The sequence below is a fragment of the Delphinapterus leucas genome, chromosome 17 (genome assembly GCF_059928025.1).
Source record: "Delphinapterus leucas isolate spDelLeu-1000000601 "Yukka" chromosome 17, BTC_Dleu_Yukka2, whole genome shotgun sequence".
Lineage (NCBI taxonomy): Eukaryota > Metazoa > Chordata > Mammalia > Artiodactyla > Monodontidae > Delphinapterus > Delphinapterus leucas.
The window spans coordinates 30,429,870-30,446,551 of NC_143145.1; the positions used below are offsets into that span (position 1 = coordinate 30,429,870).

The 16,682-nt window shown below is 37.8% G+C and overlaps 1 protein-coding gene across 1 annotated transcript in view; it reads left to right on the top strand.

Annotated features, from left to right (window-relative positions):
• The window catches only part of RSPO2 (R-spondin 2), a 161,403-nt gene that overhangs the window by 90,629 nt on the left and 54,092 nt on the right, over positions 1-16,682 (top strand). Inside the window, exons 3-4 of the mRNA XM_030759888.2 lie at positions 9,432-9,575; positions 11,618-11,806. Of these exons, the coding sequence (XP_030615748.2) occupies positions 9,432-9,575; positions 11,618-11,806 (333 nt within the window). The remainder of the gene's footprint in view (positions 1-9,431; positions 9,576-11,617; positions 11,807-16,682) is intronic.

The following is a 16,682-nucleotide window of genomic DNA, read 5'->3' on the forward strand; positions in this document are numbered from 1 at the left end:
CCTGTACATTCTCTCATTTGTTGCTGACAGTCCTATGAGGGAGATAGTATTATCCCTATTTACAGAGCAGATAACAGAAGTTCTGAGAAGTCCACTTACAAGCCTAAGTGTTGCCTGCCACTACATGGCACAGTGAAGGCTGTATCTACTTTTATCATCAAAGCTACCTTCACAAATAGAGCTGGGTAAAGATATCAGACCATAGGACTAGGTATAAACATGATGCAGGTTTTAGCCAAAACATTATTTTGTAAAATTATTTTTTTCTCTTCAGTCAACCCCTTCTCTGACAAGTCAATGCCACACATAATCAAGAAATTAAAAGCTTATTAAAATAGGGTGGAATTTTGACCTATTACTAACTGATAAGGAGTCACCCTTTTTTATTTATCAATATACTGTGAAAAACATTGAAGTAATATTATCCCTATGTTGAAATAATTTCAGAGTCCTCAAATTCATCTGATATTTGTCTTACACACACTGCCAGATGGTGTGTATAAGACATCACTATGCCTCTCTAAGTTTAATGCTACCATTTGGTGTTTTAAAAATGAAATTCTTTTCTTTTTTCCTTCAATGTACTCCATGGATTTCCATCATTCTCTAGGCATCATAGTCAACATACTATGACCAGTGGCAAAATCAGTCCTGTCACCTTTTTGGTAGGACCCTTGAGGTGAGAATAGCTTTCAAATTTTTCATTGGTTGGAAAAATTCAAAAAGAATAGTATTTTATGACGCACAAAAATGATACTAACTTTAAGTTTCAGGGCTCGTGAATAAATTTTTATTGGAAAGCAGTCATGCTTAATCACCTACATACTGTCTGTGGGTGCTTTTGTTCTACAACAGAGGTGAGTGGTTTAGACAGAGACGGTGTAGCCCACAAAACCTAAAATACTTTCTATCTGGCCTTTTACAGGAAAAGTTTGCCTATTCCTGCTCTTGCCTATTTGGAGGGTGAAGGGATTCAGAGAGTCTCCTTGTTTTCCTTGGATGGAAGTTGAGCGGAGGGCAAGACATATATTAGCTTAATATGCTTTTCTGTTAGTTGGGTGGAGAGATTTGCATTTTCCAACATTTGGAAAAATTCAACTAAGTCTTTCTTAGGTCTGAAATTTATTAACCTGCCTTGGTTCCACCTTAATATGAAAGGGTGACAACTTACCAAAAAAGGAAAAGCACAAGGAGTAACCAAGATGAGAGATCTGCTACTGGTAGGAATTTAAAATCTGATAAGAGATATTAATTTGGTTTATAATTTTTTTTAACTTTTTTCATTACTGTCACATTTCTTTCCTATTTTATTCTGAGGTAGTTGTCCTTCTCTCTCATCCCCTTTAGATGGGGGGAAAATAGCCCTTTAAACACCTAGCTTTGTATTCCCAGCAAACGTGTCCAAGTTTTAATTTCAGTTGTTTTGAGAATGATTTCAAATGTCCATCACTTGAACATATGAGAAATGAAGCCAACATTTTTATAGTTCCTTATTATTTGATCACATGATTTTACACAAGCCTCAATGTTTCTTCAGATTTCTTTGTGTGGGTGGGCAAGATATGATTTTTAAAATAGATGTCACAGTGAAGCTCCCAGCAACATATTTTACAAATTTGAGGGGTTTTTTTTAAGAAGTGTTGTAACACTTTAAGTTAAAATAAATCAGGAGGAAACAATTTTTGATAGCATATATATCCTGTGAAGTTGAAATAAAGGGCACTTTGGGCATATAAAACAGAATTCTATAATTATCTGAAAAGCAATGTATACATTTCTGGATTGAGTCCATTCATCCTACCTAACTGCAATTTGAGAATTAAAATTACTCCCAGGCCATGATTTTTCCCATCCTTGTGGTCACTGCCCTAACGGCCATGATGGACCATGTTTAATGCACTTCATAAATTGAACATCTTTATAGTGCTTGGAAGTGGGTGCTGCATGTTTGACGCAGTATTTGTTGAAGGTTAGGCTTATTTGGCTCTAGAAAGTAATACACATTTTATGTGGTACCTTTTAACCTTTTCTTTTTGTTCTCATCTTTAATTTGATACTCTGAACAAAGATATGATATAGGTAAGTCAGATATTTTCTCCTCCTATCTGATGGGGAAGGAAGTAGGGCACAAAGAGCATGTAATTTCCCGCCCCCCCCACCCCCAATTCAGACTTGCATTTAGATCTCAGTTTTCCTAAATCCTGGCTCTGAATGTTTGAAGTAGATGACTTTCCATGTAGGTACTCAACAAATGATTGTATTCAGTTTGTTTAGCCATATGACCTAAACAAGGGTAAAGCTACTATGTTTACTGTAGACAGTGGTCTTTGGATAATGCCTTTCATTTAAGTAGTACATTATGTATGTATGCATATATATATATGTATACATATACACACATATGTATGTAATTAAAATGTATTATATGAATGTATGGGATATAGAATTTAAATAATTATACATACATATACCCATATACATACAGTGTCTTGGTACCTTATTTGAGCTTCCTTCCATCCGCCATCTTGGACTATCCTAGTTGGCAAATTTTTATACTCATAATAGCTCACGTTCTCTTCTCAGATATTATGCTGAGATCTTTGCCTCTTTTAAACCTCTGACTTCTCTCAACTCTGAGTTAGGGCCTGATGTTACCTCCTTTTTAAAGGTGAGGCAAAGATAGCGCTACTGACTTGCTGATGGTCACACAACAGTAAGGGAGCCAAGACTGTAACCTCAGACCCGCTCACCACCGTACTATTTGAAAGGCCACTATATTCTCAGCATAGTACTTATTCCCTGCCTTGGCTCTTGTTTGAAATGTCCTGTTCTGCACTTGACATAGTTGCATTTCACGCTATGCTAACTCTCCTAGCTAATAAAGGCAATCTTTATTTAAATCCACCCTGGTGGGTTTTACACAGACTTCTCCCCTGGATCTTCTCTTAATTTAGTGAAATTAATGCTGGTTTACTGCATCATCATTCAAATAGCTCAGTTGTAAGTATGAAACACTGAGTCCTGAAACCTCTGAATCTGTCCTTTATTTTCTTTAGGTTGAAATATAATGAAGCTTCTGATGAGCTGCATGTAACTGGACCCTACTAGAAAAAATGTAATTTTAGATTTTAGGTCATAAGTTTTCATCAGCCCCTACTCTAATGGGATTACTGCAATAGTACACATTAGAAAGGCATGATTTGTGTAACATAAAGCTTAAAAACTTTATTTAGGGCTATTTATAAACCATTGCAAGTTTTGAGAAGGAATGTTAAACAGCAGTATTTGAAGTTGTTAGAGGCCTAAAAATATTTAAACAATTTTAAGAAACCTCATATGAAGTTGCACAGTCTAGTACTTTCCATGTGAAAAAACTGCTAAAAGGCTAATTTCAAATGTCTTTTGGAACAACCTGTCCCTTTAATATCTGTTCAGATGTTAGTATACACTGAGCCAAGAAACCTCTAGGGTTTTCCAGGGGTTGACTTGATGCTCTTTGATCCTTGCAACTGCTAACTGAAGACTAAATCTCCCCCCAGCCGCCCACCATGGGTGTGTATGCCACGTTCTGAAGGAGGTGCCAGGAAGCTGACACGAAAGGGCAATTAGAGAGCAAGAAGCGGTTGGATATTCACAGTGTGCCGAGGAGCCTGCAGCCCACAGCCCTGGTGCCCAAGAAATAACAGATTCCTCAGTGTGTGTCTGAGGTCCTCTCTACCTCACTGATTCTTTCCTTTCTCTAATAATTGATTGTAACCTATAGAATTACATGTTCACAGTTGGGTTGAACAGAGGTTGCTTTTTCTCTGTTTTTCATTTAAGCTTTTCATTTTTTTGTTTATATTATTAGCCACTCTGAGATATTCAAATAAGAGGTGGTTTTTGTCATCTAGATTTTGGGGGGGGGATAAATAAAACTCTCGGTGTCTCAAGGCCCTGAGAGCTTCGGCACCAAAGGAAGAGGCAGGGGAGGGGGATAACTGGATCTTTCTCTTCTCTCAGCTCATCTTCTCCTCCACCCAGTTTGTTGGTTCTGTTGATTCACTGTAACTCCTTTTCCCATGACTGTTAGCTCTTAGAGCATGAGGCTCTCAGTGGTTTTCCTTACCTCCCCTCTATCCCTGCTTTCAGGTAGCTTAATTTCCTGAAAATACCCTCTCCCCTGTTCACTGTATAGACTTTAGCGTAGTTACATTATTACCTTGTTGCCTGCCTGGGTACCTTTCCTATTAGTAGACAGAATATCCTGCAGTGCAGGAACTTTGCTTCTTCATCTGTCCCTCTAGCTATCATCATGGCGCCTGGCCCCGAGGGGCTGTTATCTGCCAAAATGAGGGAACAAACCAGATACCATTTTGATCACGTTATTCTCATGTGTAATCTATGGGGACCTCTTACTGCTAGTTAGACCAAGCCCTAATTTGAACTTTACTTCATTTTTGTTCATTTTAATTGTTACTTAAATACTTAAAACCACAAATAATTTATAATTTTACCTCCTTTTTTGAAACTGAATAAAACAAGAGGTGAAATTCTCCACCCACAGCCATCTAAAGCCGAGTAGCCACGTCATCCATCTAACCTCCAGTTCATTCCAGCCCCTCTTCATCGGGTGTCATGCACTACGTGAACCATCGCCGTTGTGTTACGATGGAGGAGTCGCCCTCCCAGGACTCTGCTCTCCCCTCTGTCTCTCTCAAACCTGCTCAGCGGAGGTTCCAAATTCCATAGCACACATGACCTGCCACACATCAATATTTGCGTTCTCCATTATAATTGTTTTCAGGTGTTGGACTATTTGTTCCTCCAATAAGATTTGTAGTCCTTTACCAGCAACCATAGATTTTCTTTTTATATTAAAGATATTTACAGTGCATATGAAACAATCTCATATTAAGCATTCAAATGAGATTTTAAATATAAAGGAATTGAGTTTTTAAATGGCATTCACTTGGCAAGCACTAAAACTCGACCATGTGTCCAGCACTGTGTTAGAAACAAGGAATTCAGAGCTTGGAAAAAAAAAAAGTTTGTAATGGCAGAACAGAAATGGATCTTCTCTGCCTCTAATGTACCCAGCACATGCTTCTAATATCTCCTATGCTATGTTGCAATGCCCTGAAAGTGCCACATGGCCCCCCCTCTTTGGCTTTTCCACCTCCAGGACAGGGAATGGGTGTTACAATTTTATGTTCTCATAAAATGGCACAAAACCTGGCACATACTCAATTTTGGAGGATGTTTGGAATGAGCTATTGAACTGAACTAGAGTATAATTTGAGAAATGTTATAATGGAGCTGGTATGGCTACTGTGGAAGGACAGAAAGGGTACCCAGGCTATATTTCTGTTTCTTGGCCAGAGCAAGCCTCCCTTGCCAAATGACAGCCCCATCAGATTGCATTTGGACACAGTTTTACTTGGACAATAATTTTACTTAAACCGATACTGGCAGCCCTCACTTGGTGGATTACAGTTTTGAGGAGGCACTATAATTTAGAAGCATGTAAATTGGATAAAACAGGGTCTTGTATTTCTGAACAAGGACTTAAAGCCCAGGTTTCTAGAGACAAGACCCGTGTTTAGTAAAGTTTGATATACCGGTTTTCTTAGTCAGTATAAAGTTTTTCAGTCTGTTGAATGATCCCATTGGTGTTTTAAAACTCATTTATTTATAAAATGGACATAAAGATTTTCCTGAAGTGTTAATACAGTGGCTATTTCTGGGGAGTAGGCCCGATGTGTCATCAGGTAAGGAAGACTTTCTATCTTTTCCTTTAAACCTTCTGTACTGTTTTGAATTTTTATTCGTAATGAGAATGTTTTACTTTTTTTTTTTTTTGCGGTACACGGGCCTCTCACTGTCGTGGCCTCCCCCGTTGCGGAGCGCAGGCTCCGGACGGCGCAGGCTCAGCGGCCATGGCTCACGGGCCCAGCCGCTCCGCCGCATGTGGGATCTTCCCAGACCGGGACACGAACCCGTGTGCCCTGCATCGGCAGGTGGACTCTCAACCACTGCGTCACCAGGGAAGCCCTGTTTTACTTTTGTATGAAAAAATGAGTTAGTAGAATTGATGTGAATCCCTGAAAAGAAGCAGACTGGCAGTGTAGTTGGTTTTATGCCGCTGTTAGCTTTAAAAAGCTTTCGGCTCGGGCTTCCCTGGTGGCGCAGTGGTTGAGAGTCCGCCTGCCGCTGCAGGGAACATGGGTTCGTGCCCCGGTCCGGGAGAATCCCACATGCCGCGGAGCGGCTGGGCCCGTGAGCCATGGCCGCTGAGCCTGCGCGTCCGGAGGCTGTGCTCCGCAACGGGAGAGGCCACGACAGTGAGAGGCCCGCGTACCGTACCGCAAAAAAACAAACAAACAAGAAACCTTTCGGCTCAAAGGTGTTTGTGAGTAAACGCATTGTGTCAGTTCAGGCTGCTAAGTATGTGGGCGGCCTGCTTTGGTTTCACGTTGTGGCGAAGAGTGACGGAGACCAGGAAGATCAGTGGAGCTTCTGACGTCGTTACAGCTTTGCACCAATCAAAGCTTTTATTTAAATGTTTCAATGAATAAAAAAATGTTTAACTTTTTTCCTAATGATTTGGAAAGCACCACTGAACATATGAAAGCAAAGGACACTGGCAAGAGATGGTCAAATGACTATTTTGAAGGCTAAGGCAGGTTCAGCATTATCATATAAGGGGTATAACCTCATGCTCCCAAATCTGAAAAAAAATTGGGATGGGATAACATTCCTTTATTCATTCTTGCCTGTTTAAAAATCAAAAGAATTTCTTTTAGAATGTAAATACAGTGGCATTTTCTGTATATTTAAGTAGGTCACAAATGTATATTGAAATATCTTTTTCTCTTTTACTTTTAATACACAAATACATTACAATCAAAAAAATTCATATGACTCAGAAATATAATTTTTAACATTTCAAAATTCCGCTATTTCCCCTTCCCAAATTAACTTCTCAAGCTACTTCATATATGTACACATACACGTGTATATGTGGTTTTATTGCATCATACTCTATATATCCTGCAACTTGCCATTTTTCATTTAATGATGGGGCTCACAGCTTATTCTCAGTCATTGCTTATAATTCACCTTGTGCTTTTTCAGGGTTGTAGTATTTTATAATTTGAATTCATCAGATTTTTATTGTACTGAAATTTGAGGACAAATAATTAAGCTTTCTTCTAGTCAGATTTATGCCTGAAGAAGTCCTAAGGGACTTTAGAGAGAATGATAGGTATTTCAGAAATTCCACATTCTGTGAACAGGTTTAGGAGCATGGAATGAAATGAGGAAAGGGAGCTACAAGTAACAATAAAGATCAGGAAAGGACCTTGTAAAATTATTTCCAAATGCTTATTGCTATAACTTTTTGGCCTAAAAGCTCATAGGTGCAGGCCATGTTAACAAAAAACAATCAGACCTTATACATAACAATTGACTTATGAAATGTATAGTCCTTTTTTAAAAAAATATATAAATGCTTTGTTCTCTTCACCCTTTAGTTCTGTTTTATCCTTTGGAATGTTTATCATTATTTCTTGGAAAATAATTCTGCTAACAGGAAGGGCTGCTTGCTTTTTCAAGAAATGTAGCAAGAAAACCAACAATTTGTGGACATGATGGTCATGTATTTTGACCATGATTAAGAAGCTACTGACCAGCGATAGACCACCGTTTTATAAAAATATAGGTTACAGCATTTAAGGCTGCAAATGAACATTTTATAGGGTGATAAACCATTCTTCTGTGTCCACCATCCTCCCCTGAAAGAGCAATAGTGTAATTTGACTATGGACTTTCACCCACACATAGTTGATTTTCCAATTGTAAATTTGGGTAACATTTTAGAAGAATTAGCTGCTTCATGGTGGTCACTTAATACATGCAGACATGTTTAGACTCAAACTTGAAAGGTGAAGATTGCCGTTTTCTTTTTTTTCTAAGTCTAGAAACTGTCATTATTTATAATGTAATCTATTTTAACAAACTTTTTTAGTGTTTGTATTCTGGCTTTATCTTCTCAATTTTCAAAATTTTGATATTCAACGATTTCACGTTTTGGTTATATTTTTTATTCAATTATATCTTCGGTTGTGGAAACTAGTTTTTAAAGCTTTTCTGAATCGTTAAATCACCAAATATGGTACTGGCACTCAGAGGCTTGTTAAAAGAATAAAAGTGTTGCCAGGCAGTTTTCATAGAGCTTTATGTGCTGTTAATTGCCATCAATTAAATCTGTTACAAGTAATAATGTACTGTAATCTGTTGAAAACCTCTCCTTTCAATTAACCAATTCTCCGACCTTTCCTTCCTTCTCCTTGAAGAGTAGTTTAGAGTTTATTTATTTTCACCCCTGCAAACCAATTACCTCTGGCCCAGCTGTTCCTCGAATACAGGGGAATCTGACCTAGAATACAAGCCTGTAAATTATTGCTTCTTTTTACACCTTGTAATGTGAATGGTTTAGTGGAAAAATACATGTTTCTGTTTCTAATTCACTGGTGCTTCTATCTGCAGACTACCGATTATGAGCTAGTCAATTTACATATATTATTGTAGATCCTCACAATAACCTTGTAAAGTCAGTGACATCCCTGTTTTATACAGAAGGAAATAGAGGCTCAGAGAGGCATGTAGCCATTCAGAGTCACATAGCTGGTAAGGGCAGAGCTGGGATTCAAAACCACACCTAGCAGAACTGAAAGCATTTCTCTTTCACCAACTGTTCCCAACGAAATTCAGTTAGTGTGTTATAGAGAAAAGAGAACAGATTTAGAAGGCAGTCCATTTGGGGGCTTTCAGAACCAACTCAGCCATTACCAGCTTTGTGACTTAAGTCTCAGGTTCCTTATTTGCAAAATAGGGGTACCACTGCTTACCCTGATGGACTGTTGTGAGCACTAAGGAAATGTATTATGGGTTTTCCCAAAAATGACTTAAAGTACCCCTCCTAGTTAAGACACCCTCTGATGAAAGTAAATGCATTAAACAGAATTTTAACTTACTGTCTTGGAACAGAATATACCGATTAGAGTGTTCCCATTGTGTTTTTCATAGTAGGTCTTTGGAAGAGCAGAACAGATTTCAATCCCACCAGCAATTGTAATTTGTAGGGGGAGTGTTTTTCTTTTTAATCCTTCGTTTTAATCCCATTTGGAGTTGCAAAAATTTCTGAAGGGTCTCATGCTGCCTAGGGCCCCGGGCTGGAATTTTGTCTTAGCCTATTGATGTGGTGAGCTGTTGGAAGAGGTAGGAGTGATTTAGAAGGAGATGGCATGAGGAAACAAATGAGTTGAACACATATTTCTCTGACCACTAGAATTCCAATTGAGCGAACCGGTGAGTTTGTGAAAGTTTTATTTGCAAAACCAGTAAATTTTTGACTGAAATTTTCTCTTTCTCTTTAAAATTGTTTTTAGGATGCAGAATAGAAAACTGTGATTCTTGCTTTAGCAAAGACTTTTGTACCAAGTGCAAAGTAGGCTTTTATTTGCATAGAGGCCGCTGCTTTGAGGAATGTCCAGATGGTTTTGCACCATTAGATGAAACCATGGAATGTGTGGGTGAGTAGTTTTCCATGTAACTTTCAAACTTCAACTTTTATTTTAACACCCGTTTCTTGGGGGAAAAAAATGCATGCTGGATGTATTCATCATAGAAACAAATCGGTTCTCTTGTTATTTATTAGAACTGAAAATTATTTAAGTTCTTTGCTAACTTTATGCTGTTAGGTAATATCATATATTACATTTTGCTTCAAAATTTGTTAGTTTTACATCTAAGTTAAACCACTTAAATGCTGAGAATAATGTTTTTATTATCTATGTAATACATCAATTTCTTAATTATCTTAATAAAATTATTAGTAACCATTAGAGAAAAACATTTTGTTTAGAAGAAAAACAAGATTTTCAAGCAGTGCCATGTGGTTAGCTAGTCTATCACTATTGTTATGTGTATTAATTATGGAGCTTCTTGCTTAGCCATTTGTATAAAAAAAAATTCAATTGGGAAGAGATTTTTTGTGCCAAATGTACTTTGTTGATGATTGACTGAATGTTGCAAAGTGCATTAAAACAATTTTACTTTTACTAAATTTAGATATGTAGAATGCATTATTTAATATACATATATATGCTGTTTGTGAGTAATAATTAGGAATACACATTTTATAAATTTTATATTTTTTGAGTGTTTAAAAAAAGTTCAGTAATTTTATACCACTGATTAAAAGGTAAAGATCTGTCAGTACCTACGTTTTGATAAATGCCTCAATCTAATCTTAGGTGTGATGGCATCGTCACCACTCCCACCTCTGCCATGCCTGAATTTTATTTGACATGTTATACATCTGATATGGTGTACAACAGAGCAGTGTATTCTAAATGAGGCTTTCCATCTCTTTAGAATGGAGACTTAAATTGAGAACGTTTTCCCTGTAGAAATTTTGAAGTAGTCTGTAATTATGTATTCGGAAGCTTGCCGAGAACACATTTAAATGAGAGGTTTTTGAAGAAATGTGTACATATATTCCTATATATGTGTGAGTTAATACATGCATACAGGCAACACCTTAATGCAAAATAAGAAAGTCACTAGAAGAGCATATTCAAAACGTTGAATTCGCTTTTGAGAGGCAAGACCCACACCTATTACAAATGTTCAGTGGAAATGCTTGTGAAACCCTTAACTGTTAACAAATTAACCATAGAGTCCTATGCATTCCCCTAAATAAAAATCTTAAGTAGCTTTGAAAAATCTAAGCGTTCCCATGACACCTGCTGAGATCTGGAATGTGGAAATACTGATGGTGCGTGGACTCTAGGCCTGAGTCCTCATCTGCTAGTGTGATGGGGTTTTTAATGGTGAATTTGATGAGGAGGTTTAACTTTGCATATTTTAATGCTTTTATCTCCTCCCCCTTCCTCTCATCGCAGGGTATTGGAGAATAACCTACTTTTCCACTATATGAACTTACAAAAGGGGATGCTAAAAGCTTACATATCTAGGCAAAACATACATTTTCAAATATCTGACCATATTTGTTTACTTTTCAAACTATGGTAATGTGCAGTATCAATTTAGGGAGTAAGAAATATATACTGCAGTGTAAGACACCTTTTAAAAGAATTGAGACAATCAGAAAACGCGAAACACTCACTATCCTTTTCATCATATACTTACTTCCAAAATAAAACTAACACACTTGTGAATTTCAGGGGGGGCATGCAGAATTAACCTGTAAAATTTTGTGTCCTGTCATGGTATGAAAAGAGTATCTTTTACTCTAGGTTTCAGCTGTTGAACCTTTTAAAGATCATATATTTCAATGTCTTTAGAATGGACCAGTAGCATCCCTTCAAAAAATGAACTAAGACAAATAGTAATTTTTAAAGTACTTATGTGGCAGTTATTTACTTTTATCTATAACTTCATAATTCAAAGAGTTAAAGTTTCTGAAAGGTGTATACAGGTCTTGTGGGCTGTACAACTTAATTTTTGGTATCTGAAGGTGGGGGAGTTAGAGAAACACTGCTATGTAAATTTGGTGATGGTGGAGAAATGTATACCAAATTGTCATCTGTGTTTGTTTTCTCTCTATTAGAAGGATGTGAGGTTGGCCATTGGAGTGAGTGGGGAACTTGTAGCAGAAATAATCGCACATGTGGATTTAAGTGGGGTCTGGAAACCAGAACACGGCAAATTGTTAAAAAGCCAGCAAAAGACACGATACCATGTCCAACGATCGCTGAATCCAGGAGATGTAAGATGGCCGTGAGGCATTGTCCAGGAGGTGAGTTCAGATAATCCCTATTGTGGGCTGTGTGCTTTCTGAATTCTCCTCCTGTCTAATCACCCTTGCTCCCAAAAAAGTATTTATCGATGAGGGAAACCTGATAATAACATTGGTGTGAATATTCCACGTTAAACTTCCTTAGAGACGAATGCTTAAATTGTGAAGAATGTAAAGTGAATATTTAATTTCATGGTACCTTGAAAATAATTTAGAAGACTACATTACAAATGAGCTTTTAAAATGAGATTTCTAAAAGTGTGTGTGTGTGTGCGTGTGTGCGCGCGTGCTGGTTTTTTACTTTTTCTTTTTTTTTGCTAATGTACCATAAAAGCCAGTTCTTATGAAATCAGGCCTTTGCTCTAAGAGAAGTAGCCAACTTTCAGCTGAGAACAGTTTAGATTAGAAAGGTTTATGGAATCTGTAAAATCATCTGTATCATTACTAGTTGAAGATGACAACTTAAAATAAACTTGCCCAAACACTGGGAGGAATAAACATTGTCTTAATGTTACCACAATTAGCCGGTTCTCTTTGTTTTGATAATAATTTGTGGAAAACAGCTACTGGTATGTGTATGTTTATTTGTGTCTTTGTAGTAATTGTGCTGATTTGTAGTAATTATTCTGTAATAACAGGATTAGGCCCACTTACAAATTAGGAGAAGTGTACATAGCTCAGGTGCTGGCTGGAGCCGAGTCCGTATGTTGAAATGCAGTTCTTAGCGCTGGTGCTGTGCTTCTGAAAGCATAACCTCTTGTTACTATTTATTTTATCACTAGCGGATGCCTCATTGCCAAAGATGAAGTTAGGATTTTTCTAGTGCACAAAGTAGGAAAGCAAAAAAGAAAGTTGTGTTTAGAAAATTGCCCTGTGAAACAGTCAAAACTTTTGTTTTTTCGTTCTTCCTGTTGGGCATAGCTTTTCAGCTTCGTGGCTATAGCCCAGAGAGGGAATATATATCTGCTTAGGATGGATTTATATCCATATTATGCTGCCTCATAGAGAATGTCTATGATCCATGGAGGAAGACAAAACTTAAGACTTGAAGACTCCAGTCGGCCTTTGAGAACTATTAGATCCAGATTCAGAAGCTACTATTAGGAAGGCAGCTTTTCCTCTTGAATTAGTTTTGCTTTTCTTTGCTGAGTCTTTGAAACAAAGTTTTTTTGGGTCTGCTTTTCACTAACAAGGATGGTTTTGTTCAGTTAAACTGGGTATTTTTCAGTCAAAATATAAGAAAATATTTTCTTACAAAACTAATAAGCCACTTCTTGGATAGCTGAGAGCACTTAACCTGCAACCTTGTACCTAAAAACAAACCTGATGTATTCAGGTATTGGAAATAAAGACTTTCTTTGTTGTATATTGTTTATATAACTACCCCCCCATTCCTCTTCCAGCAACGTGGTCCCCCAATTGTGGTTTACGTTAATAGCAAAAATTAACCTGAAAATGCTCCTATAACAAACATGCTTATGTGTAACAAGAGCCAGCACGTTCCCCTCCCCTCTGAAACTATTTTGACTTAGCCCCAGCCTTGCTTGAGAATTTTGTAGGTAACAGCTAAATTTTTAACCTGTAATGTTTATTGCATTTTTATTTTTTATGCTTCAAGCAACAGTGCATTGTCTTAATAGATATAACCTGACACTGTCAACAATTAAAATTATGTCAAAACAAATGTTTATGTATCATCTGTTAATATTCTCTTTTTGACAAGTGAACCAGCAATGAACTCTTATTTAATTTACATTTAGGTTTTACCAAATATTATTTATTAGGATAGACATTAGGAGAGACCAGCTATTGCTCTAATCCCTGTGTCTACATATTCAGTTTAATAAATTCAATTTTTAAGTAAACTTTAAAGTTAGTAGATTTAAAAAATTATATTGGAATTTGTTTTATGTTTTTAAAAAAGGGAACTAACATAGGATTGTTGATAGAAATGGAAAATGACTCTGCAATAAAATAACTTCAATTTACAAATGTAGGAAATGAAAACTAGAAGGTTAATTTTGGAAATTGAGCACCAATTGATAAAAATTGGCATAACTTCCAGTGGAGTATCCCACCTTGCCTCAGGTGAGAGAGGAAAAAGTTCCTTTCTCCAGTAGGTCACGGGGATTAATGGAAGAATAGAGAAGAAAACCACTTTATCCCATTTTACATCTTGACTTGATTTCGGTGATCTGCTTTGACAAACCATGCAAAAATGTAAGTCGTAATCAGGTTGGGAATACAGGCATTTTTCAGATCTTTTCAACATATGTATGGATTTTTCTCCTGTTGGAGCCAATCTTAACCTGATTGCACACAAACGCAGCCTTAGCCTCCTTCACACTGGAGCATGGGCACATTAAAATCAGCTGCTTTTCATTACTGGCAGCCATAAGTTAGAGGTCAGCGAAATGGAGTAGTCCTAAGTATATAAGATATTACACTGAAAACTATTAGAAATGAGACAATAAATGGCTGTAAGATTTAAAAACAACAGCGTAATGCTTTTGCCTATTTTCCCTTAATTATTGTATGCTTATTTGCTTTTAAACAGTGAAAGAATATTTGGAAATGTCTTAAGTCATGGATTGATGTATGACTTGAAGTTACTGTTCATTTCCAAACTTTTCTTGATTAGTTATCTTTTCTTTCATTTCTGATGACATAATCTGTGGAGTACCTTGGGCTTTTCTGACTCTCACTCTTCAGGATTCCGGTCTGGTGATCAGGAGATCTGGGTCTCTGCACCATGTCAACTCATTAATTCTATGACCCTTGGCAAGTCACTTAACCTCTCTTGGCCTCTATTTCCTCATTTTAAATTGAGGGTATTGAGGTAGGCAATCTCTAAGATCCAGTCCAGTCCTAAAAGCCAATGACTCTACGACTAATTGCCAAAAGATATGGGTAGGTTTTGTGGCTGCCACGTGAAGGGTAAGGAGGAGAACTGTAAGCCCAGGAGCATTGTTTTACGACCAAGAACTGACCACTTTTCCAGTAGCTGTACTGTGCATTTGCCAAGCCTTCTACATCTGGCAGCTTTCATCCTCTTCCTTCCTCCTCCTTCCTTTTCACAGATAGTGAACCCTCAAAGACTGTCCAAGACTCTTGTAAAGTCTGCATATGACCTATGCTTTAGCTACCAAGATAGCAGGAGGATGGAGAAAGAAAGAGGAGGGGATCGTAAAAGACGATGGGAAAGACTGACAATGAGTTAGAGGAAAAACAATTGAACAATGAGTGTAGGAAACAAGGGGAAAAAGAACAGACTACTAAAAATGAAGACTGTACTCAGAGCAGATGTAACTGTCTTCACTCCCCTCCCTCCCACCCTGAGCACACTAATAGAATTCATCCTGTTGGGACCAAGTTATTCTATTAATATATAACCTGCAGCTTTATTATGACTTAAAAAAAAATTTTTTTTTGGCCACACCACGCGGCTTGCAGGATCTTAGTTCCGAGACCAGGGATTGAACCTGCACCCTTTCAGCAGTGAAAGTGCGGAGTCCCTACCGCTGGACTACCAGGGAATTCCCTAACTTGCAGTTTTAAATGGAAGGACTTTCAAGTGTGGACTATGTTGTACATTAGACAATATATTAATAGAAAAATATAAACATGCTATGATGAAATTTAAATGACAAATGGAAGAACAAAATCATGGTTGCTGCAGTACAAAGTTGGAAAACGTTCACGTACAGGGAGCGGGGGTTGGTGGCAATGTCATTTGGAGGTGACAGTAGTCTTTCACAGGATTGGCCAACACCACCTCAACCTGAAACCTTCTGTCCCTATGTAAAGTCCCATGATAACTAATTTTAATTTATTCATCAGGTGTTTATTGAGCAGTGCTGTGTACCAATCATTGGTCTAGGCATGGTATTGCTCAAAGTTCTTAACGCTGTTTTTTCTAGTGGGATCATGGCAATAAAAAAGTGGGTGAGTGCATAATTTCATGTGGAGATGGGAGCTATGTGAAGAAAAATAAAGCGGGGTAAGGAGCTAGTGAAAATTTGGATTGGGAGTGTATTATGTAGGGTGTTCAGGGAGATTGAGGGAGTGACATTTGATCAGAGATCTGAATGAAGGAGATCTTTTGAAGACCTAGGGGAAAGATTTTTTAGCTCTTGACTCAATAGCTATGTTTTCTGAACATCATTGATTCTTCCATTACATACTAGGGAAGAGGAAGGAACTGAGATCCAGGAGGCTCTGCCTGGTCCATGGAGATGTAGCAAGTTATTAATGGTAAAGCCAAGAGTAGGACCAACGTCTTGCCCAGAAAACTCAAGTTTTCCTGTACCTTTTCCTTGTTCCTTATCATAAAATTCAAAGATAAAAGCTATGGTTGTCCAACATCGAAGAAGCTGACTTTAAACGGTCTCTCCCTCCACCCCAATGCATCATTTTAGTTTGTTTTACAAATATTTTTTAAAAACATGACACTCTGCAATCACCACCCCCTCCCAATGTCCTCCCACTTGAAATAGCTGGTGAAACATACCCCAAAGGTCATTTCATAAGTGCCGAAGTGTTGAGCCCACTGGCTTTGTGTTGCTTCAGCCATTCCTACTAAGGCCATCTTCTTCTGTAATTTTAGTATCTTTGGTCCTCAATTTGTTGTGGGAAAAAAAATGTGATTTCAAGATTATTCTTTCCATCTGCAGTCTTTCATGGTGGCCCTCCCCCTGAGGCTGTCTTGGTGGAGCCACACCCAGCACTCCTCTCTGCCCCCTTGCTCCCTGGCTGTCCAGGAGCCTTGGGGCTCCGAGCCCCTCCCTCACATTTAGTAGCTCTGTGTCTGGAATGCCCTTTCTCTTTCTGACCCATCTAAGCAATCAGACTGCTAAAGTACTTTAGGTGATGCTTT